Genomic DNA, 24,693 nt, shown 5'->3' with positions numbered 1-24,693 from the left:
ATCTCTAAAATATATATAGAACTTATACAATTTGACACCAAGAATATAGATAATCCAGTTAAAAAATGGGCAAAGGGCGTTGGCCTGCGAACCAAGTGTCGCTGGTTCGATTCCCAGTCAGGGTACATTACCAGGATGCACGTCAGGTCCCCAGTTGGGGGCGTGTGAGAGGCAACCACCCAGTGATGTTTCTCTCCCTCTCTTTCTCCTTTCCCCTCTCTAAAAATAAATAAATAAATAAACAAAAAACAAACAAATAAATAAATAAATTATTTTTTTTAAAAAGGCTAAAGGACCTGAACAGACACTTCTCCAAGGAGGACATACAGAGGGCCCATACGCATATGAAAGAATGCTCAACATCAGTAGCCGTCAGAGAGATGCAATTCAAACAACAATGAGATACCACCTCACAACAGTCAGAATGGCCATCATAAACAAATCAACAAACAACAAGCACTGGTGATGATGTGTAGAAAAGGGAACCCTAGTGCACTGTTGGTGGGAATGCAGACTGGTGCAGCCATTATGGAAAACAGTATGGAATTTCCCCAAAAAACTAAAAATGGAACTGCCTTTTGATCCAGTGATTCTACTGCTGGATTATACCTGAAGAGTCCTGATACACCAAATCAGCACCTATGCAACCCTATGTTCATAGCAGCGGTATTAACAATAGCCAAATGCTGGAAACAGCCTAGGTGCCCATCAGTGGATGAATGGATCAAAAAACTGGCACATTTACACAACGGAATGCTACACAGCAGAAAAAAAGAAGGAACTCCTTTTGCAACAACATGGATGGAACTGGAGTGTATTATGCCAAGCAGTGAAAGACAAATACCATATGACCTAATGAACAAAACAAACAAGTGAGCAAAATAGAACCAGTGGCATGGAAATAAGGCACAGGCTGATAAGTGACCAGAGGAGAGAGGGGAGGGGGGTAAGGGGGAAAAGAAGGGGAAGGGCCTAGTCAAAGAACTAGTATAAATAACCCATGGACATGGACAACAGGATGAGAATCGACTGTGGGGCGGTGGTCAGGGCAGGGGAGAACAATGGGGGGAGGGGGGTAATGGGACAACTGTAATAGAACTACAATTTAAAAAATGAAGACCCCCCCCCAATCACAAAATCCTCAAAGTATTTTCAGTTGCAAACAGCCTCAACCGTGCTGACAAGGTAGCAAGCATTCAATAAATAACGCTAGAAGACTTCTGGCCAAGATAGAGGCATAGACAGACACACTCGGTCTCCCTCCACAACTAAGAAGGAATACAACTAACTCAAAACTAGAAACAACCAAAAGTTCCAGAAAATCAAACTGCATGGAAGTCCAGCAAACAAAGATATAAAAAAAAAAAATACTCATCAAGACAGGTAGGAGGGGTAGAGCTGGGGCGGAGAGGATGCGATGTGGTTGCAGCAGCAGTGGCAGTAGCGGCAGGCCAGCAGAAAGCACAGTCATACATTTAAAAAAGTCGGAGGGACACCTGGGGAGTGTTCCCAGCTCCTCACCGGACCTCAAAGCTCACGGTCCCCCCACCAGGGAAAATCAAGCCTCATTGCTTCTAACTGTGCAGGCCAGTGGGGGTTAGAGCGGAGGCAGAAACTGCCAGTCTCTCAGCAGAGTCTGCTTGTTTAAAGGGCCCCCATGGTCCTAGAATGTCCGCAGACCCACCCACTCTGGGAACGACAGCCAGGGCAGCAGCTAGAGAGGCGCCGGTCCGGTGCGAAAGTGGGAGAGGTGCCTGGTAAAGGGGCGAGTACTGCCCAGGCAACATTGTTGCCTCTCGGATCCCTCCCCCACATATAGCACCACAACGTGGTGAAACAGGTTGCTCTGTACTGAAAATCCCTAAGACCCCTCCCCTTACAACATAACAGGAGCAACAGCTCTATCTGAGACATGGAGGCAAACAAACACAGGAGCCTGTCAGAATGAGGAGACAGGGAAGTACGGCCCAAAAGGGAAAATGGATCAAGGTTCCAGTGGAAGAACTAAGCGATAAGGAGATAGCCGACCTCACAGATGAGGAGATAGACAACCTAAAAGACGCACAGTTCAAAACACTGGTGATAAAGATGCTCACAGGCTTGACAGATATGCTTGAGTATGGCAAACACATAAGAGAAGTGAAGGCTATGCTAAGTGAAATGAAGGAAAATCCACACAAAACCAATGGTGAAGGGAAGGAAACCAGAGTTCAAATCAATGATTTGGAACATAAGGAAGAAAAAAACAGTCAACGAGTGCAGAATGAGGAAGCAAGAATTGAAAAAAATGAGGAAAACTTCCCAAATTTTATGAAGGAGATGGACATACAGGTCCAGGAAGCACAGAGGGTCCTGGGCAAGCTGGACCCAGAGGGGACCACACCAGGACGCATCATGATTGAGATGTCAAAGGTAAAAGATAAAGACAGAGTCCTGGGGGCAGCAAAAGAGAGGTGGAGAGTTGTCTACAGGGGGGTGCCTATAGGACTATGAGCTGATTTCTCTGAGGACGTTTTGCAGGCAGGAAGGGACTGGCAAGCAGTATTCAATGTGACGAAAAGCAGCCTACAACCAGGATTACTCTATCCAGCAAAGCTATCATTTGGAATGGAAGGGCAGATGAAGTGCTTCCCAATCAAGGTAAAGCTAAAGGAGCTCATCATCACCAAGCCATTATTATATGAAATGTCAAAGGGACTTAGTTAAGATAAAGAAGATCAAAACTATGAACACCAAAATGACAACAAATTCATAACTATCAACAACTGAATCTAAAAAGTAAAAACAAAATCCAACTAAGCAAACCAGAATAGGAACAGATCATAGGTATGGGGATCATTTGGAGGGTTATCAGCTGGGAGGGGGGAGGGAGAGAAATGGGGATATGGTGCAGGAACTAAGAAACATAATCGTTTGGTACAAAATAGACAGGGGGAAGTTAAGAAAAATATAGGAAAGCGTGAAGCTAAAGAACTTATATGGATGACCCATGGACATGAAGTAAGGGGGGTGTGATTGCTGGAGGGAAGGGGGGCACTGGTCAGAGGGGAGCAAAGGGCAAAAAACTGGAACTACTGTAACAACATAACCAGTAAAATATACTTTAAAAAATATGCTTGAATAAATATTCTCATATGTACTTAGCTCTAGCCATTGTTGAATTTGGCCTGTACACCAAAGCTCATAATTAGAGTTGATCAGAACAAATTTCCAACAGATTACTATTGACCTTCAATTGATATGTAAAAAGATTAGAGAAAAAAATCCAGTGGGCTTTTCAGTTTTTTAAATATTAGGCTGGTTGTAAAATTTTCTTCTTTATGGAATCATTCTCAGTTATTGTTTGATAAAAAGTGTAATTAGGCTCTGGCTGAGTAGCTCAGTTGGTTGGAGCACCAGAAGGGTTGTAGGTTCGATCCCTAGTCAGGGCAAATACAGGAGGCAATCAATTGAGGTTTCCCTTTTATATCGATGTCCCTCTTGCTCTCTCCCTCTCCTTCTCGCTCCCTCTCCTTCTCTATCCCTCACCTTCTCTTTCCCTCTCCCTTCCCAATCAATAAAAACATATTCTTATGTGAGGATTAAAAATAATAATAAAACACTGTGATTAGAGTTACTATAGTATTACTGTTATTCACTAATACCTGAAAAAGAAACCACTTAGAATTTTAGATGTCCAATTTCTCAGTAAATTTATATATATTTCATACTAGTCAAATTATGCATCAGATAAACTGTTTTTGCTTATTGGTTGACTTCTTGGGAAGCAAGGGTTTGTTGGTCATCAACAATACCATTCAATTATTGAGTTAGTCAACAAAATTAATTGAATGCCCAATTTGTACTAGATTGTATATAAGAGAGTTTGTTCTGGAGTAAACAAAAGTGAAAACATTCTTTAAAATATTTTATTTATTTTTAGAGAGAGGGAGGGAGAAAGAGAGAGAGAGAGAGAGAGAGATATTGGTTGCCTCGTGCCCCTGACCAGCGACCTAACCCACCAGGAATCAAACCCAAGACCTTTTGCTGTGTCAGTATTTGCAAATATGAGCTCTCTCCTCCTACCTATATGTACTGTCTCAGTAGCAGGCAGGTGCTGGCAGTGGGGAAATCTGCCTGGGAGGGAGGAACGAGTGTGTGGAGGTGACAGGAGGTGCTGAACATATTGCTGGTGGGAACTATGTCCTATGTACAGTGTAAACAACTCCCTCTCAGATTTAGCTAACACCATCAGTGACTGGCCAATCAATAATCCACCTACATTCATTCTACAGCCAAGGCTATGTTCTTATAAAACTTATTTATTCCTGGGCCTGTGATTCAGATAACATTCCTTATGTGGAATGTTCTTAAATTCCAAGATCTGTTCAGAAAAAGTTCAACCATTGTTAATATAACGAGAATGGTTTATGCAATATCGATGTAATCTGGCAGCCAAGGAGGATGGACTGGAATGTACCTGAGTGAACAATGATGACTTCATTGTAGTATTAATCAGTGGGGCAGTAGATCCTGTTGAGTAAGCATGTGTACTGTGTGGCCATTGCATTCAAAATGACTGCGCAAGAAGAGCAATGAATCTATATCAAACTTTGCATTAAGCTTGAACATTCCTCCATGGGAATTATTTCAATGATCCAGAAGGCCTCAGCTATGAGAAACTGGTGACTGGCAGCTATATCACGACAATGTACCAAGTCATGCATCACATCTTGTGCAGAGTTTTTTGGTGAAACCTCAAATCACCCAGGTGACTTAGCCCCCTTGAAGCCCAGATTTGGCATCCCATGACTTCTGGCTTTCCCCAAAACTGAAATCACTTTTCAAAGGGGAAGAGATTTCAGACTGTTGATGAGAATCAGGAAAATATGGTGGGGTAGCTGTTGGTGGCTGGGAGAACTATGTGAGGTCCCATGGTACCTACTTTGAAGGGGCCTGAGGTGTCATTGTATATGCACAATGTTTCTTGTATCTCATATCTTCTTCAATAAATGTCTCTATTTTTTATATTATACGGCTGGATACCTTCTGGACAGACGTTGTATCATGCATCTTAAAGAAACTACTTGAAAGATGCTCTGTCAAACAGCTGCCAGATTTTGTTAATGTATTGTCTATTGGATCACATAATGTTTCTTGAATTGTTACTAGCCATCTGCAAATTACTTAGACGGAAAATATTCAACTCTAAATTCCTACAATTGTATTTAAAAAATTATTCCAATAACAGTCATAGGTCATAGTGGCTTACAATATTATGTTTTATAAAAGTTCTTCAGTAAATCTCCTTTATAAAGCAGCTCCCAGGAACTGACATTCATAAGATGAAGTAGGATTTAAAAGAGCCTTACTGGACTTCCAGCCAAGATGGAGGCCTAGACAGACATGCTGCATCTCCCTCCACAACTAAGAAGGAATACAAGTACCTCAAAACTAGAGACAACCAGAAGTTCCAGAAAATCAAGCTGCATGGAAGTCCAACAAACAAAGATATAAGGAAGAAATATTCAATCAGACAGGTAGAAGGGGCAGAGCCGGGGTGAAAGGATGCAGTGTGGTGGAGGCAGTAGAGGCAACAGCAGCAGACTGGCAGAAAGTGCAGTCACACATTTTAAAAAGTTGGGAGGGTCACCAAACCACACCGGACAGCTCACGGTTTCAGCACTGGGGAAGATAAACCCTCATTGCTTCTGACTGTGCAAACCAGTGAGGGTTGGGGTGGAGGAAGAAACTGCCAATCTCTTAGCAGAGTCCACTTGTTTAAAGGGCCCTCATGGTCCTAGAATGTCCACAGACCCACCCACTCTGGGAACAATGGTCAGGGCAACAGCTAGAGAGGCGCCAGTCCCATAGGAAAGAGGGAGAAGTGGCTGGAAAAGGGGCAAGTGCTGAGCAAGAGGCATTGCTCCCTCTCAGACCCCTTTGCACATAAAGCCCGCCACAACGTGGTGAAATAGATCGCCCTGTACTGATGAATACCTAAGGCTTCGCCCCTTACAATGTAACAGGTGTGACAGCTCTACCTAAGACACAGAGGCAAACAAACACAGGAGCCTGTCAAGTTGAGGAGATAGAAAAGTATGGCCCAAAAGGGGGAACGGATCAAGGTTCCCATGGGAGAACTAAGCGATGAGGAAATAGCCAACCTAATAGATGAAGAGTTCAAAACACTGGTAATAAAGATGCTCCCAGACTTGACAGATATCCTTAAGTATGGCAAATGCATAAGGGAAGAAGTGAAAGCTATGCTAAATGAAACAAAGAAAATACACACAAAACCTATGGTGAAGGGGAAGGAAACCAGGGTTCAAATCAATGATTTGGAACATAAGGAAGAAAAAAGTAGTCAACCAGTGCAGAATGAGAAAACAAGAATTGAAAAAAATGAGGAGAGGCTTAGGAACCTCTGGGACAACTTTAAACATGCAAATATCCGAACCATAGTGGTGCCAGAAGGAGAAGAGGAAGAGCAAGGAATTGAAAACTTATGTGAGAAAATAATGAAGGAAAACTCCCCAAATTTGGCGGAGGAAATAGACATACAAGTCCAGGAAGCACAGAGAGCCCCAAACAAGCTAGACCCAAAAAAGACCACACCAAGACACATCATCATTAAAATGCCAAATGTTCAAGATAAAGAATCTTCAAAGCAGCGAGAGAAAAGCAGAGTTACCTACAAAGGGGTGCCTATAAGTCTTTCAGCTGATTTCTCAAAAGAAACTTTGCAGGCAAGAAGGGACTGGCAAGAAGTATTCAATGTAATGAAAAGCAAGGACCTACAACCAAGACTACTCTATCCAGCAAAGCTATCATTTAGAGTGGAAGGGCAGATAAAGTACTTCCCAGACAAGGTGAAGCTTAAGGAACTCATCATCACCAAACTATTATTATATGAAATGTCAAAGAGACTTAAGAAAAAGAAGATCAAAATTATGAACATTAAAATGACAATAAATTCATAACTATCAACAACTGAATCAAAAAAATAGAAACAAAATCCAACTAAGCAAACCAGAATAGGAACAGAATCATAGGTATGGGGATCATTTGGAGGGTTATCAGCTGGGAAGGGGAGGAGGAAGAAATGGGGAAATGGTGCAGGATTAAGAAGCATAATTGGCTGGTACAAAATAGACAAAGGGAAATTATGAATAATATAGGAAGGGTGAAACCAAAGAACTTATATGGATGACCCATGGACATGAACTAAGGGAGGTGGGACTGTTGGAGTGAAGGGAGGTTTTGGGCTGAGGGGAGCAAAGAGGAAAAAAATTGCAATATTGTAACAACATAATCAATAAAATATACTTAAAAAAAAAGAAACTTGCTTTTAATTTCTTCCTCTAGGCAACATAATTTTACATACAGAACTACAAGAGAAGTATGCCATGTTGATTTTGCATCCTAACTTTTTTTACATTAGCATCAGAGCAAACAATCAAGAAGACTTTGACTGGGCCATGTACATTAGAGAGTGAAATTACCACAAGGGGTAATTGTATTTCTCCACATAGAAGATGATGACCAACTGTGGTTTATGAAATGTTCTCCTGACTCAGTAAATGCTGCATTTGCTCTATGATTGTTTACTTATCAGTCAACCACTGGAGTTCTTAAGGAAGCCCATGTCTCAGAAAAGAGACTGGAATAAAACCTTTGGTGCTGGGGATATTTTAACTTCTCCATAGAATTAGCGAAAATCTCTGCTTTGGATGTTTCTCTTTCTGGCCAAGATGGAGCATCAAGAACTGGATTTACCCTCTCATCTGAAAAAAACTAAAAAACTAAAAAAATAGACAGTAAATATGAAACAACAGTTTTCAAAACACTGAACACCAGGCAACAGAGAACAGTGAACCTTGAAGGCGTAAACCCCATGGCTGTCCCACCTATTGCCATCAGGTTTCCAAGCTCTGGTGGGGAAACATAGATGGAGCAGGGTGGACTCTCTGAATTGAGAAGGCAGAGCTGAAAGATTGGGGAGACCAGAATGGATAGAATTTGTGGAACAGAGTGCCAAGACAAGACAGCTACAGAAAGAGAATCCTGAAGCTCTGCAGAGGGTATCCTTTGAGTATTCATCAGAGTATTAATCACAGAATGGAAAGAGACTACCCAAGGTTGGAAAAATAACTATCTGGAAGGATGAAAGGGTAGAGTGCCTGGTTCTCACACAGGAAATGGTGCTTGTTTCCACCAGCCAGACTGAAAATATTCATAATTCATAGAGCACTGAGTAAAGTACTCAGGAAGGTCTCAGCTCAGTAATGGGGAATAATTAGCTCTAGAATGTGCACTGCTCTGGACCAGCCTACCATATCATGAAAAGTAAGGCCTGAGAAAAAAATCAAACTGCATCCAAGTAACTAAACTGTATCCTAAAACAAATGTCAAGAATATTTATAGGAATATAAAAATATGCAACACCCCCAAAAGATAAAATTAAACAATTAAATATTTTATTTCACAAAAGCAATAACAATGTTGTGTACACATATAAAATTTCTAGAGGTAATATGTATGAAACCGAGAGAATAAAAGCTGAGTAGGGAGAAACAGAAATATACTATTGTAAAGTTCTTGTACTACATGGGAAATGTTATAATATCACTTGAAGGCAGACTTGATGAGTTAAATATGTATGCTATAAACCCTAAAGCAACGATGGAAATAATAATACAAATAGTTGTAGGCTAATAATCCAACCCAGTGGGTAAAAAGGAATCAGAATATACTAAATAAATCCAAAGAAGGCAGAAAGAAGGAACAAAGAACAGGGACACCTAGAAAACAAATAGCAAGATGACAGACTCAAACATGACCATGCCAATATTCACATTAAATGTAAATAGTGTAAATAACAAGTTAAAAGACAGAGTTTGGCAAAACTAATTTAAAAAATCAAGATGCAACTATATGTTGTTTACAAGAAATGCACTTTAAACACACACACACACACACACACACAAATAGCTTAAAAGGATGAAAAAGAGATTTACCACACTATCACTTATCAAAAGAAACTTGGACTGGTTATATTAATATCAAACAGAGCAGATTTCAGAATAAAAATATTACCAGGATAAACAGAATCTTTTTATAATGATAATCAAAAGGACACAGCAGTCTCAAATATGTCCAAATAACAGAGCTTCAAAATAAGTGAAAGAGAAGTGAATAGAACTGCAAAGAGAAATAGAAAAATCCACAATAATAGCTAGAGATTTCAATACCCACTGTTTGACACAAGCAGACAATTAGCAAGACATAGTAGACTTGAACACCATTATCAACCAAGTTGACTTAATTAACATTTATAGAACATTCCACACAGTGACAACAGAATACATGTTCTTCCAAAGTGAACATGAATCATTTACCAAGATGAAACATATTCTGGACCATAAAACAAGTCTCAATAATTTTAAAAGGATTTAATTCATACAAAGTGTGTTTTTTGACCACAATAAGATTAAGTTAGAAATAAAAAAACAGAAAGATCTCTAAAAATTCCCAAATATTTAGAAACGAAACTTTACCATTCTAAATAACAATGGACCAGTGAAGATATACCAAAAAGAATTTCAAAATATTTCAAAGTACATAAAAATGAGTATGCAACATAGAATTTGTGGGATACCATGAAATCAATACTTAGGGGCAAACACTATAGTACTAAATGCCTATATTGGACAAGAGACATTTTAAATTAGTGATCTCAACTTCTATCTTAAGAAACTAAATAGAAAGAGTAAATTCAATCCAAAGGAGAGAAGAAAGGAAATAATAAAGATAAAAGATAAAGACAATAAAGATCATAGCAGAAATCAATGAAACAGGAAAACATAAAACAACAGAAAAATCATTTAAACCAAAACCTGGTTCTTTAGAAGCTCTAGACTGATGAACTTCTAGCCAGACTAATTGTGAAAAAAAAGTGAAGACAGCAATTATTAATATCAAAATTGAGAGAGGTAATATCACTACAGCCTGCACATGTCAGAAGGATAATAAGGAAATACTATGAACAATTATGCCTATAAATTTGACAACTAGTAAAAAGTCGTTCAGATTGGAATGGAAAAAGTAAAATTATCTTTATTAGCAGATGACATAATCACCTATAAAGAAAATTTGATGGAATCTATTAAAAAACTATCAGAAATAATATGTAAGTTTAGCAAGATTGCAGAATCCAAGATCAATTACAAAAAGTAATTGTATTTCTATATACCAGTAATGAACATTCAGAAATTGAAATAAAAAGATAACATTTAAAATCATGTCCAATAATATGGAAGACTTAGGGACAAATCTCACAAAAAGCCTATATACTAAAAACTATCAAACACTGCTGAGAGAAATTCAAGATGATGTAAATAAATGGAGAAGATAATGTAAATGAATGGAGATATATACCTTGTTTGTTAGGCTGGTGACTCAATATTGTTGACCTGCCAATTCTTTCCACATTGATTTACAGATTCAGTGCAATCCTAATAAAATTATTAGCATATTTTTCGTAGAAACTGACAAGCTCATTTTAAAATTCATATGGAAATGAAAAAACTTAAGATAAATAAAACAACCTTGAAAAAGAACAAAGTTGGAATTTGTCCTGATTTCAAGACACATGACAAAGATGCAATAATCAATACAGGATGTTATTGACATAAATGTTGACAAATAGATCAGTGGAAAGGAATAAAGTCTGGAAATAAACACAAATATATGGACAACCGATTTTTGAAAAAGGTGAAAGGCAATGCAATGGAGAAATCATAGTCTTTTCAACAAATGGTACTGGAACAATTAAATATTCACATGCAAAAAAAAAAAAAAGAAACTTCAATCTATATTTTGTGCCATAAATAAATGGATCACAGACCTAAATGTAAAACTGAAAACTCTAAACTTCTAGGAGAAAATATAGGGAAAAATCCTTGTGAACTTCTTTTAGACAAGGTTTATTGAGATACAATATCAAAAACACAATCCACGAAAAAGTGCATTGATAAAATGGGCTTCATTAAAGTAAAAGTCTTTGAAAGACATTAAGTGAGACTTCCAGCCAAGATGGAGGCATAGACAGACATGCTGTGTCTTCCTCCACAACTAAGAAGGAATACAACTACCTCAAAACTAGAAACAACCAAAAGTTCCAGAAAATCAAACTGCACGGAAGTCCAGCAAACAAAGATATAAAGAAGAAATACACATTCAGACAGGTAGGAGGGGTGGTACCGGGGCAGAGAGGATGAGGTGTGGTGGCAGCAGCAGTGGCCTGCAGAGGCAGGCTGGCAGAAAGCACAGTCATCCATTTCAAAAAGTCAGGAGGGACACCTGGGGAGCATTCCCAGCTCCTCACTGGACCTCACAGCCCACAGTCCCAGCACCAGGGAAAATCAGCCTCATTGCTTCTGACTGTGCAGACCAGTGGGGGGTTGGGGTGGAGGCAGAAATTGCCGGTCTCAGCAGATTACACTTGTTTAAAGGGCCCCCATGGTCCTAGAACGTCCTCAGACCCACCCACTCTGGGAACAATGGCCAGGGCAGCAGCTAGAGGGGCACCAGTCCAGTGCAAAAGTGGGAGAGGTGCCTGGAAAAGGGGCGAGTGCTGGGCAGGCGGCATTGTTCCCTCTTGGACCCCTTCACCACATACAGCGCCACAACGTGGTGAAACAGGTCGCCCTGTACTGACGAATTCCTAAGGCTCTTCCCCTTACAACGTAACAGGAGCGACAGCTTTACCTGGAATGCGGGGACAAACAAACACAGGAGCCTGTCAGAATGAGGAGACAGAGAAGTATGGCCCAAAAGGGGAAATGGATCAAGGTTCCCGTGGGAGAACTAAGTGATAAGGAGATAGCCAACCTCACAGATGAGGAGATAGACAACCTAAAAGATGCATCATTCAAAACACTGGTGATAAAGATGCTCACAGGCTTGACAGATATGCTTGAGTACGGCAAACGCATAAGAGAAGAAATGAAGGCTATGCTAAGTGAAATGAAGGAAAATCCACACAAAACCAATGGTGAAGGGAAGGAAACCGGGGTTCAAATCAATGATTTGGAACATAAGGAAGAAAAAAACAATCAACCAGTGCAGAATGAGGAAGCAAGAATTGAAAAAAATGAGGAAAACTTCCCAAATTTTGTGAAGGAAATGGACATACTGGTCTGGGAAGCACGGAGGATTCTGGACGAGCTGGACCAAGAGGGGACCACACCAGGACACATCATGACTGAGATGCTGAAAGCGGAAGATAAAGACAGAGTCCTGGGGACAACAAGAGAGAGGCGGAGAGTTGCCTACAGGAGGGTGCCTATAGGACTATCAACTGATTTCTCCCAGGACATTTTGCAGGTAGGAAGGGACTGGCAAGCAGTATTCAATGTGATGAAAGGCAACCTACAACGAAGATTACTCTATCCAGCAAAGCTATCATTTGGAATGCAAGGGCATATGAAGTGCTTCCCAGACAAGGTGAAGCTAAAGGAGCTCATCATCACCAAGCCATTATTATATGAACTGTCAAAGAGACTTAAGAAAAAAAAGATCAAAACTATGAACACCAAAATGACAACCAACTCACAACTATCAACAACTGAATCTAAAAAATAACAAAATCCAACTAAGCAAACCAGAATAGGAACAAAATCATAGGTATAGGGATCATTTGGAGGGTTATCAGCTGGGAGGGGAGAGTGGGAGAAATGGGGAAAGGGTGCAGGGACTAAGAAGCATAATCGGTTGGTATAAAATAGACAGGGGGAAGTTAAGAATAATATAGGAAAGGGTGAAGCCGAAGAATTTATATGCACAACCCATGGAGATGAACTAAGGGGGGTGGAATTGCTGGAGGGAAGGGGGGTACTGGGCAGAGTGGAGCAAAGGGGAAAAAATTGGAACTACTGTAACAACATAATCAATAAAATATACTTAAAAAGATTTAAAAAAAAAGAAAGAAAGACTTTAAGCGAGTGAAAAGCAAATCACAGAGAGGGAGAAAATATTTGCAATACATATAACTAATGAAGTACTTGTATCCAGAATAAGTACACTCTGAGAACTCAATAAAAGGAAACAAACAACCCAAAGAAATTGGACAAAAGATCAAAAATAAAGAAGATATGATGGTAAATAAGTACATGAGAAATGCTCAACACCATATGTCATCAGGAAAATGCAAATTAAAAGCACAGTGAGATACCATTGCATACCTATTAGAATGGCTAAATGAAAAAGACTAACCATGTCAAGTGTGGAAAAGGATGTGAAAAAGCTAGTATGCTCCTACACTGCTGGTGGGAATTTAAAATAGCATGCCAGTTTGGAAAACAGTTTGGCATTACCTTAAACATGTATCTACCATATTATCTAGCCATTCCACTCCTAGGTAAGTACCCTTGAGAAAAGGAAGCATATATATGTGCTTACAAAGATTTGTACACAAATGTTCATAGTAGTTTTATTTGTAATAGTCCCCAAACTAGTGCAGTCTAAATGTCCATTAATAGGTGAATGAATCACTCATAATATGTAAGTGTATCAGATTATCACACAATGTTATATATATGTCAATCATATATCAGTAAAGCTGAAAAAAATGAGAAGAAATACAGGTGAGTGAATAAATTACTTAAGGTATAGTCATACAATCGAATCAAAAGGAATAGACTACTGATACATGCAACAATTATGGATGAATGTCAAAATAATTATGAAAGAAGACAAAAAGATTATCTACTATATGGATGCATTTATATAAAACTTTAGAAAATGTAAACTAATCTATTGTGAGAAAAAGCAGATTCTGTAGTAGGTGGTTATATTCACTACCTTGATTGTGGTAATCATTTCCTGGTTTTTACATATGTCAAAACTTTAAAGATTGAATAATTAAATATGTAAAGTCAATTATACTTCAATAAACTGTTAAAAAGCCAAAAAACGAAACTCTGCTCTTGCTGGATCTCACACCAGTTAGAGCTGTGTGCGTTCAGTGGGTCACCCTTAACATTTTGGGAGCCTAGGGGAAGAGCACAAGTGTGGATTCCCTAACCCACAGTCTTTGCCCCTTGTCTCTCCAGACAAGACATGATCCAGCTGCCCTGGGAACCCTCAGGTATAGGGCAATACACGTATATGGGTATAAGAGGTTCCCCCCCAGCCCTGGAAGTAGGCATGGGGTCTGAGGTCCTGAGCACTGAGAGTATAATCTGGAAGGCAGAGCTGAAGGCCTTTAAAACAATGCTAGTCTGCAAGAATATAAGACAAGAACTGAGCTTGTTTAAAACATAGCAATGTGACATGGCTGCACCATCCAAGTGTGGGGTCATTTTCTCTGAATATGTGTTTATTGAATTTTACAAAAGCAATCTGTCTTTGATGAATTGAATACATATAAAAAACAATTTAAAAAATGATCCTTCCCTGCAGGTAACTGAGCCACTGCTTTAAAGTACCTGGCTCTGAGCAGAGGCCCCTAAACAATCCCAGGTTTGGATTGTGCTGAGTGTGGGACATATTCTGTTAAAAAGATCTCTGGTCTGACCTTTGGGAGGTTGCAATCACAATCCGACTGATGTATCTTTCTGTCTCTCTGGGTTTTTCTGTGTGGAGTATTAGCTGCATTGAAAGTAGTAGTGATTGTGTGTGAACATGATTCCTTGTCAGATAAGCTGTCTTTTCCACTCAGAATTTGAGAAGAGCTGCCATTTTGGGGGTAGGACTTGGGTAGGAGAATCAATTATTATGGCATTAAAAAAAAAAATTTGAACATGAAAACACAGGCAGCACTATTTCTCCCTACACCTCCAGTCTCTCTGGACTCATTCCCTGGATATCAAACAGGCACCTTACCTTGTGCACACAGGACTTCGCGTTCAGGAAAAACAGCTCCACAGTGGTTTTATCCTTTAAAAATGATATGCTCTCAATGTAAAATCTGAAAAACAGTAACACAAATTTGTTTCTTCAGTTTTTTTCCTTCTCTCAGCATGATTTCATAGCCTCATTTAATTTCTTCCAGAGCAATGAGAAAATTTTGAGAAACCAGGGGATGTTGTGCTTTTTGTTCCCTTTTCTAAGAAATCTGCAACATGTATGTATGTAGGTGAATGTTCGCATATATGCAGATAAAATCTCTTATGTTTTTGTGTGTTGGAAGGCGAGTTAAAGTGAATCCACAGTGGCATTCAAGAGCAGACCCCACTTTCCCTGTGGGGCTCATTCCTCAAAACATGTTCTGGGAGCTCATAACACCTCAGACAGCTTCAAAACAGGCCCAAGTGAGCTTTGAGGGTTGAAAGCAGAAGTCAGTTGATTAAGCACTCTGTAACTGAACCTTGAGGCCTGCTGGCAGCCCAGTGGTTTTCAGACATGGGAGGTATGAGGGCCCCACGTTTACCGCCTACCTACCCTCTTCCAGCAGGAGAGTTTCAGTAACAGCCTCCTCCTTTCCTGTTATCCTTCCAGGCTCAGGCTTTCCCTGGGCTGGAAGCCAAACTCTCAATAATACTTAACCTTGGTCTTTTCTCATGCAAATCAGAGCATTCTGGGCCTTACTCTCTCTACCCGGTTTCTGGGCTTCTGCTCCGTCAGTCTGTTTGGCAAGAGATTGCAAGTCTCTCTCTTAGAAGAGCCGACAGCCCATGTAGGGATGAGAGGAGAGTCCTTCAAAATTTCTGTTTTCATAATCTCGATGCAATGAAGCTGGGGCCTCTGGGGTGGGGGAGTGGGCCAGCCGAAGCTCAGTTTTTCTCAAGAGCTGGAACCCTGCTTGAATAATGCAGAAAGAACATAATGGTCCAAGACAGCTTGGGTCCTAAAAAAGAATTTACTCTCAAATGGTTGAGACTCAAGATAAAGCCAGCCTGACTGTGGCGTGGTGAGCGTGTCCTTTGCTCTGCAAAATCATGCCAAGGCCTTGGGCATTTGCTTGCCCCTCATCAGTCTTCAACAATGACAAATCATTTAAGAAATAAATAAGACTGAAAAAGACTATGGAAGATTTTATCACTGAGATGGTAAAGTCATTTGAAGAATTCCATCTCTACTGTTGAATCATCAAGGGAAATTCCAGAAAGAAAATAAATCCTTTATAGTTTTATGTACAAAGGTTTGTCTGACTTATAAGTGAGATTAATGAAGATGGATGAGTATGGTTTGTGAGAGGAGACAGTTAGGGATTAAGGTAGGGAGGGGCAAGGAGGGTTGGGGGAAATAGGCTTTGGAATCAGAAAGATCTAGAATATAGTCTTTGGGTCTTTTTTAAATGGGGTCATGTCTGCACTTACTTCACAGGGTTTTGGGGAGAATTAAATGAGATAACATATATAAAACACTCAATACATTTTAACAATTAACAAATTTTAAAACAAACTAACAATTTTTTGACAAAAAATTATTTTCTGGAATTTAATGCTTCAGGTTTGAGTTTAAGATCCATAATATACAGAAGGAGAAAATGATGCTTGCCTAGGAGGGTCATTTAAATGATATACATGAAGTGTCCAATATAGTGCTTGTCACACAAAAAGGATTCAAGAAATTCTAACTACTCAGCAAAACTTGCAATATGTTAAAATGGTTTGGGTTTAAAGGACATGATGGGATTTGAACTATATCTGAAGACTAGAATAAAGTAGGATGTTGAAAGATAGAAAAAAATCCAGGTGAGGAAAATACTGTGGGTAAAGAATATCTCTTTTGGGTGATAAACATTCATAATTTGGCTTTCACCAAGACAGAATTCTTTATAATCTTGGTATTCTCACATCAATTTAATTTTTCCTGCCCTGGCCACTGCTGGACAGATCAAGGCTAGTCACCTGACTCCAGAGCAGTCTCTGCAGGGTGAGGTAGGGGGTTGTGAGGGGCTGTAGAGGGAGGGGGTGAAGGAGGGCTTGACCATCAGAGGCTCCTCAGTGAGACAAGGACTGGACACATTGATCATGCATAACCTCTCAGAGAGACAGGCCAAGAGGGAAACAGTGGAGGCAAAGAGGCTCTAAGCAGCAGCCATGATGCGGGGAAGGAACGACAAAAGTCAAGGGCAGGGCCTCGTGGAGCAGAAGGGAGAGCTGTGAGTCACCAAGATGGTGGACACAAAGGAGGGAGCCTGGAATGACCTGTGTCACTCAGTTCCTTGCAGCCTGAAGGACCTTCTGGTTCAACTAGGTGGTGCTGGTTTCCTGCTTTCTCTGCTTTTGCATTGTGTACTTTTATCCCTTTTCTCTTAGAAACCAAGCAGGTTCCCAGCTCATATTTCCTCAGCTCTCGAATGGCTAGGCCACGCTTAATGCTTTCCATGCACTTTGTTTAATTCTCGCAACAACCCTGGGTGGCAGATCTATTGTTATCCCCACTTCACAGATGCAGAAACTGAGTTTTAGAGCTGCACCAACATGGCAGGGCAAGGTCTGGATTTGGGTCACTGGGACTCCATAGAAAATGCTCTTATGTAAACTTCCTTCTGACTGTCTCTGCTCATTCAACCAGAATTTATGCAGGAAGCTAAGAGAAACAAGATCATTGCAATGTTCCCCAAGTTAACACACACAAGTACTTTTTTTCTCCGGTGCTGCAAAAACAGAACAAGAACCAGTGGGAAAAAAAAAAGGTGAAAGATTTGCAATTCACCTATGAAACACTTTTTTAAAAGTTGAAGTAGTAGTCTCAGAAAGAAGTGATCTTCCTGTCCTATGAAAATCTCAGGTTGGATTGACAGAATGCAGGATCTCTTTTCTCTGCCAAAACTGGGTAATATTTTTTCCCTTTCACTTTCAATTATATATATATATATATCAGGGAAGGACTGCATTAAAAACATAACCTCAATGAATATTCACACTAACAAGGGTCATAATAATTATTTAATATTTAAAACCTAGTCATTTAAATTTTTGTCTTATCTCCAAAAAATTATTTTCTTCTTTAATTTATGGTTGTGGTCTACAGCAGGAGTCACATATGCAAAAAGCCGTGAGGGTCAGTGGCTGATGTGAAAGAGGAAAAAGCACATTCCTTCTACTCAGCTCAAGCTCACTCTCCAAGGTGTGGGCATGTGACTGAGCCAGACTAGTCAGATTCTTTCACCTTGGAATATCAATATAATTAGAATGACCTGAATATCAAAGATGGTTGGAGCCTATTATTCTGCCATCAATACCTTGATGGAATCCTCTTTTGGTTCCTGCTCTCTAGATCCTTGCCTGAATTTATATCTTTTCTGAGGCCTTGTTAGTTCAGTTTTCCTTCAATTCTATTAGTAAGCTACAATGTGTTCCTGTTGCCAGCAACCAAAGAATTAAAATTAATACAGGCCTTCCTATATGCTAGGGACAACACAAAGGACTCTGCGTGCATCATTTCCCTTAATGTTCAGTACGAACAGATGCTGTAGATAGCAAATTATAAACCCATTTTACAGATGAGAAAACTGAGATTTAGAGCAACTTCCCAAAGCCATATAGATGGGAAGTAGTGGAACCATGATTTGAACTAAAGCCTATCAAACTTCAAAGTTCATATTCCAAACCAATATGATATGATGCTTTCCTACAATAACAAGTACAATGAAATATAACATGTACACAGCGAAGTGGGGTCCAAGTGAGGGGGGGATACAATGAACTCAGTTTATGACTCATGAGGGAGAAGGCTGCCAAACTGAAATCCATAGGACTAAGTATAAGTGTCCTCTGGGACAATTGAGCTGAGTCTTAAAAAATGCATGAGTTCACCAGGTAATGAAGGGAGGAAGGGCCTTCCAGGGAAGGGACATATTAGTCAGACCAATCCTCTTGGTAGTCTTCAAGAATTTAAGAAACCACACACACAGAGACAGGTGGCTGGGCTTAAAATTAAGTTGTGGCTTATTCAACTCTGAACAGATACTTTTGTACTAGAAACTGAGTTCACCTTGTTCCTGAAGCCCAGGCCCCTGTCTATACCTTAGTTCCAGTAAACAGGTACCTATCCTGTTTCCCACCACTTTCTGGCAACTTGCCCTCTGCTTTCTACTTTTCTGCCTTGTCATCAGATTACCTGCTCCCTGAAGTCATGATCCCATCTCTCCCTCAAGGGGACCATTGTAGTGACTTTATATTTATGGAGTGTATGAAAAGTACAGATGGTTCTCCTGGAGAATGACTGCCAGGCACACCTATCAACACATACCACGAACTGAAAACTAAATCTAGAGCTTCTTCATCAAATGCAACGAACTATCCCAGACTCATAAAATAAGTCTTTTGTTTCAGCCTTTTTTGACAGAAGGATACTATTTCCTTTCTGCATGCTTACAGTGAGTGATTTCACCTTAATTTTTGTGAAGATGAAGCTCGTGGTTAAATTTTCAGCCTCAAAATAAGCTTAGGCTTTTTGAGTATATTTCACAGATAAATCTCATATAGTGTAACAATTTATTGAGAAAAGAATTTGCTTGGGAAGGTTTTGTCTCTGCTTTTCATGCTCCTCCCATTAGCACCCCCCTTCCCCTTTCTTGATGGGACAGGTGTTCACCTAACCACTCATCAGTGGTAAAAGAACATACCTCAATGACATGATAGAGATGGCTTGCAGGGGAGGCAGGCCTGTTAGCCAGATGCCAACACATGTGTGTCACAGAGCAGAACACTGATTGTCTGCATGGGCTATTGTTAGCTGTCTCTTACATGTAGGTGGCCAATATTTTTATCCTGTGACATTTGTTCATCATGGTCAAAGTCAACACCATGGATTTAGGAAGATACAATGGCTCTAGTAGTGCTAAGTTGTGTTTAACTTTCTTTGAAACAATGTTGTTAATTATATTGTGACAGCTGACATATCAGTGTGCATTTTAAAAAACGTATCAAAATTGGTGAATTTTTGTGCAGCCATTTTAGTATTGAAGATGGAAAAAATAGGCAACATTTTCAGTGTATTATGCTTTATTATTTCAAGAAAGGTAAAAATGCAACTGAAACACACACACACAAAAGATTTGTGCAATGTATGGAGAAAGTGCTGTAATTGATCAAACATGTCAAAAGTGGTTTGTGAAGTTTCTTGATACTATTGACAGTTTGGCCAAATAATTTTTGCTGTGGGGCTGTCTTATGCATAGGAAGATGTTTATTTAGCAGCACTCCTGGCCTCTACCCACTGGAAGCCAATAGCGGGAGAGAGCCGACATACTCAAAATATCCAAATCAATAAAGTTATTGGTGAAAATGAAAAATGCGTCTTTTATATTACAGAAAAAACTAAACAGATTTTTTTTTGCCAACCTAATAATTTGAACCCCAGCTCCAACACCGATGGGTCTTTGGGTTTTGAGCCAGCTGCTTGGCTTCTCAGTGTCTTACCTTCCTCACTTGCTCCACACATCAAAGAAAGAGGAGATGTTTTAAATGTGGTCAGCACAGTCAACAGCCAGTGAATAGTGGTGATTATTACTGTATTATTATTATTCCTCTACTGAGGGACTACAAAAAAGACAATGACTTAGCTGGGAACTTCTTTAAAACTTCATAAAAGCAAGAATGGAAATTCTAGGTATATTTCCTAAGATATTTCTTTCAAGGAAGCAAAATGCTACAAAAGAACCCATTTTGAAAGAGAATGGGTAAATACTGTGAAATGAAAGTTCTTCTGACCAGTTATGACTTTTCCTTCCCAACTGAGCTATATTCTTTGAGTTCCAGGGCCTTTGTTATTGTCTGAGTCGTATCTCAGACAAGAAGGTGAATCGGCAAGAGTTGCTCAATTATTCTGCATTCTGAACAATGCTGAGTTTGTGATCAGTCAGTATCTAGTGATGGCTAAATTAAAATGCCCCATTCAGCTGTTGTGGGTAATTTTAGTTATTCACTGTGGCCAACTGCGTAAATAGATTTTGATCAGATCCTAATTCACATTCTGAGCAGGGAGATCTCTGTTCATTGCTTGTAATGACCCTGCAACATCATAGCCTCACTTTATAATGCTGCTGAAGATAGCAGTGTAACTTAAGTGTGTTTCACTTTCTCCCAGCTATTATGCTGTTCTTGTGGTAGTCCCATAGGTTCCTTTCATCTCTGGAAGGGGTGCAATCCCAGTGACTTCCCTGCCAGGAAAACTCTTCTCCACTTCTGAATTTCCAGGTATAGCTAAGAGAACCAAAGATAGCCCTCCAGGCAAGCTTGTAGAAACCTACCTTCTGCTCCTCTCCTACAATGGTACTCTTTCTGAGTTCTCCAGTGAAGGGATGGAGGCCCAGTAGAGGAAGGCCTTCCTGTGTCCTGTCCAAAAGGGGAAGAACTATTCTTCCCCAGGTAACTGTGAAGTGTCAGAGTCACAGGTGAATTCCAAGTGCTTGCTTTTTCCCTTTAAAACTACAAAACAGTCTGCTCCCTGACTCCAGAGGAAAGTAGGGAGTGTGTTCTGTGAAGGAGGCAGGTAGTGGACAGGAAAGGCAAGTTAGATAGGGAGGGTGGAGCTGGGTCTGGTGAATAATGAAGACAAAGTGAATGGTTAGCTGCAAGCCAGACAGTCCCAACACCTCTATATTCAATGCCATATATCAGTTACAAATGTTTTACCCACTGAACATGTGGTTGAAGCAGTCTCTGATATTTTCATCCTAAAAACAGTTAACATTAATTAAGTGTCTACATTACATACTAATACCTATAATTCTCTGACACCCCCTGTACTAAAGCTCTGTTTTATCGGTGAGCAAACAGGCCTACAGAGGGGCTGAGAGCCATACAGCTCTCAATAAATGAAAGAGCTGGGACTGGAACCCAAGAATGATGCTAATGCACTGGTTCTCTTCTGGGGGGTGAAGTGCATGTGGCAATAATGTTAGACATTTTTGATTGTCCTGATTTGGAGGGTGTTACTGGCATCTCAAGGGTGGAGGCCAGGATGCTACAAACATCCTATGCACAATGTGGCTCCTTACAACGAAGTTATCTGGCCCAAAATGTCAATAGTGCTACTATTAAGAAACCCTTACACTAACGGCCAAGCTTTTCCTTCTGCATCCTACAGCTTTTTTTCCACCCTTTACAACCTAATTATTTTCTTCTGCCCCTTTGATGTCACCCTGAGGACAGATTACAAAAAAGACTGAGCAGATTCACACAAATGATGCCTGATGTTGGATCAGGGAGCACACAGAAATACAATCCTGTAAGAAACTGGAATCAGGATTGAGCACGAGTTTTGAAAGATTCTGTGTCTTTCTGGAACTCTCATATGGATTAGGAATGTTGGATCCTCCAAGAGGGGGGCTGCAAACCAGCCTTCTGGAGGTTCAAAAAGGGATTAGGCCACTTAGGTCACAGTGGATATTAAGACAACTGACAGCTGCACTCTCAGGATTCTGGAATATTGTGCATTCAGGTGGGAGTGTGGTGGGTGGGGAGAGAGCTCTGCCTAACTGACCCTCAAATAGCCTCTGCTGAGCCTACAGTAGGAGGAATCACTAATTTCTCAGGGGTTTTAGTCACATTCCTTCACAAAGAGATAAGTTTTCCTGTCCTCCCCTTATTGTAAATGACCAATTCTTTGATAGCTTTAAAATAACTCATGGCTTTCCAGACACAAACATTTTAACTTCTCTTCCTCCTATCACTCCTCGCACTTGCATTAAAAATGCTCAAGTAATATCTTCATTGTAGGAAAAAATATATAGACAAGCAAAAAGAAATAAAAATCATTCCTACAATCATTGTATCAGAGATTGACTACTGCTAACATTTTTAACTTTTCCCCCACCCATCTAAATAAGTGCAATCATGCCGCACATCCTGTTTTGTGGTCTGCTTTATTTCTCTGTAATATACTGGGAGCACCTTTCCATATTCACCAGAGTCTTTATCTGTGAGATTGTATTCCATATATTTGGCTCTTTTTTAAAAAAATCAGGCCAAATGATGGGAACCATGGGTTTAGTCATGATGCTTCCTTGAGTTAAAGTCTTTCTAAAGGCTGAAAATTCCAGCACTAGGGCAGGGGGTGCTGAAAAGGCATTCAGCTACCTTTCAAAAGCTCTGTTTGCAGCCACTTTGACAGAGAGGTGGCAGTTTCTCCCACATCTTCTACTAGAACTTCCACTAATGTGGTGACTTCTCAGGCCTGAGTGTGACAGACAATGCTTCGGGGTACCTCTGATGGCCTCTTATAGTCCTAGGGCATAGCAAAGGTGACTTGGAAAAAGGAGAAAGAAAAAAAGGGAGGAGGAGGGAAAGATCAGAAAGAAGGGAAAAAACCAGAGGTATTCAAAGGAATGGGACTGAAAGATGCAGAGATCTTGGCTTTGCATGCGGCTGGGTGGTACCAGTCAGAGTTACCTCCACTTGCCATCCCCAGACGGAATGGGAGCTCTTCTCATGAGGTCATTCCAAGTCCCTACTCTCTGATTTAAATGCTTGCTCATTCCCTATCAAGCTTTCAAATGCTCACATCTGGGCTGCATTACCAAGAGGCCCGTGTGTTTGGGGAAGATAATTTACAGCAGCATATTAAGATAACAAGCCCCGCCTGGATAAGTCCACCAGCAACCAGGAGTTGGGACTCACGTGGAAATGGAAACTTGGTTAAATGAATTATGGTGCATAAATAAACTATGGGGCACCCGCACACACATGTGTCATGTACATACTTAGCACATTACCATTGAGATTTTATAACTGAGGAAAATATAACTCTTTAATAAAGAGGGAACCAAGTGCCCTAACCTTAAACATTTTCTTCATTCCACACAGACGCAGCAGGAGTTTCTAAGCTACTCCCTTGCATCGTGGGAAATAATAGCCAGAAGAAAGTCTTACCTCCCAAATCTGTAGGACCCCAGGGCTTAGCTTAGAATCAATGACACCATATTTAGCCCAGTGCCTGCCCCTGGATTAATCCTATATTTCAATAGAGAGGAAAGTTCTGGAGAGCAAAATTTTATGTGGCATTTTCTTTTTTCAGTGAAAAAAAAATGTGATTCTTCATTGTATTTGCATAATTCTTTGAAAAATCATTTTGTACCTTTTGATCTCTCTTTACTATTCACAACCAATTTGCCCTAGACCACACTCACCATCTCCAGGGCATTGCACCAGAATCTGGGCCAGGAATGTGGATGAGCTGGGGGACTTGCGGGTTGGAGAGGCATGACTGTGTCATTTGAAAAATTTCCCAGGACAATTCTGATATGTTCTCTTCCTGGGAGAAGCTCTGAAGTGCAATGTACTTTTTCACCTAATCTCTTTTACTAAAGTGACCAATTGTTCACTATAAAAATGCCATAATTTACCGAACCTATCTTCGCTGTTGGCACTTGGTTACTTTCCTTTCTCCCTGTGCATTGATGACTTGGTGGCGGCATAGCTTGGTACCTGTGAATGAGGCTGGCAGCAGGGCTTTAGTGCACGCAGCTCACCTTGCTGATGGGAGAGGCAATGAAATGACCCTGCTATTAAGAGGTCCTGGGTAAGAGTAATGGGGGGGAAAATGGGACAACTGTAATAAAACAACAATAAAAAGAAAAAAGAAAAAAAAGAGAAAAAGAAGTACTGGGTATTTTCAGAGGCTCCTATAGTGACCAAATATCTAACCAACTGTTGTTGGTTTTCTTCTTTAGTGAATGTTTAGTACTGCAGGCAACCTAGAAGGTTGGTGCTGGTGTCTGTTGGGATTTAGGTATCACTATCAGTTTTGTTT

The 24,693-nt window shown here is 40.2% G+C and overlaps 1 protein-coding gene across 2 annotated transcripts in view; it reads right to left on the bottom strand.

The window, feature by feature from the left end:
• FRMD4B (FERM domain containing 4B) overlaps positions 1-24,693 on the bottom strand; it is a 142,443-nt gene that overhangs the window by 102,830 nt on the left and 14,920 nt on the right. For both annotated transcript variants that reach the window (XM_090283847.1, XM_090283848.1), the window contains exon 4: positions 14,869-14,953. In XM_090283847.1, coding sequence (XP_090139973.1) covers positions 14,869-14,953 — 85 coding nt within the window. The remainder of the gene's footprint in view (positions 1-14,868; positions 14,954-24,693) is intronic.

This window comes from Furipterus horrens, unplaced genomic scaffold (genome assembly GCF_987537825.1).
Source record: "Furipterus horrens unplaced genomic scaffold, mFurHor1.1.pri manual_scaffold_7, whole genome shotgun sequence".
Lineage (NCBI taxonomy): Eukaryota > Metazoa > Chordata > Mammalia > Chiroptera > Furipteridae > Furipterus > Furipterus horrens.
Note: the sequence above shows the minus strand (reverse complement) of the source record. Positions and strands in the feature narration are given on the sequence as shown.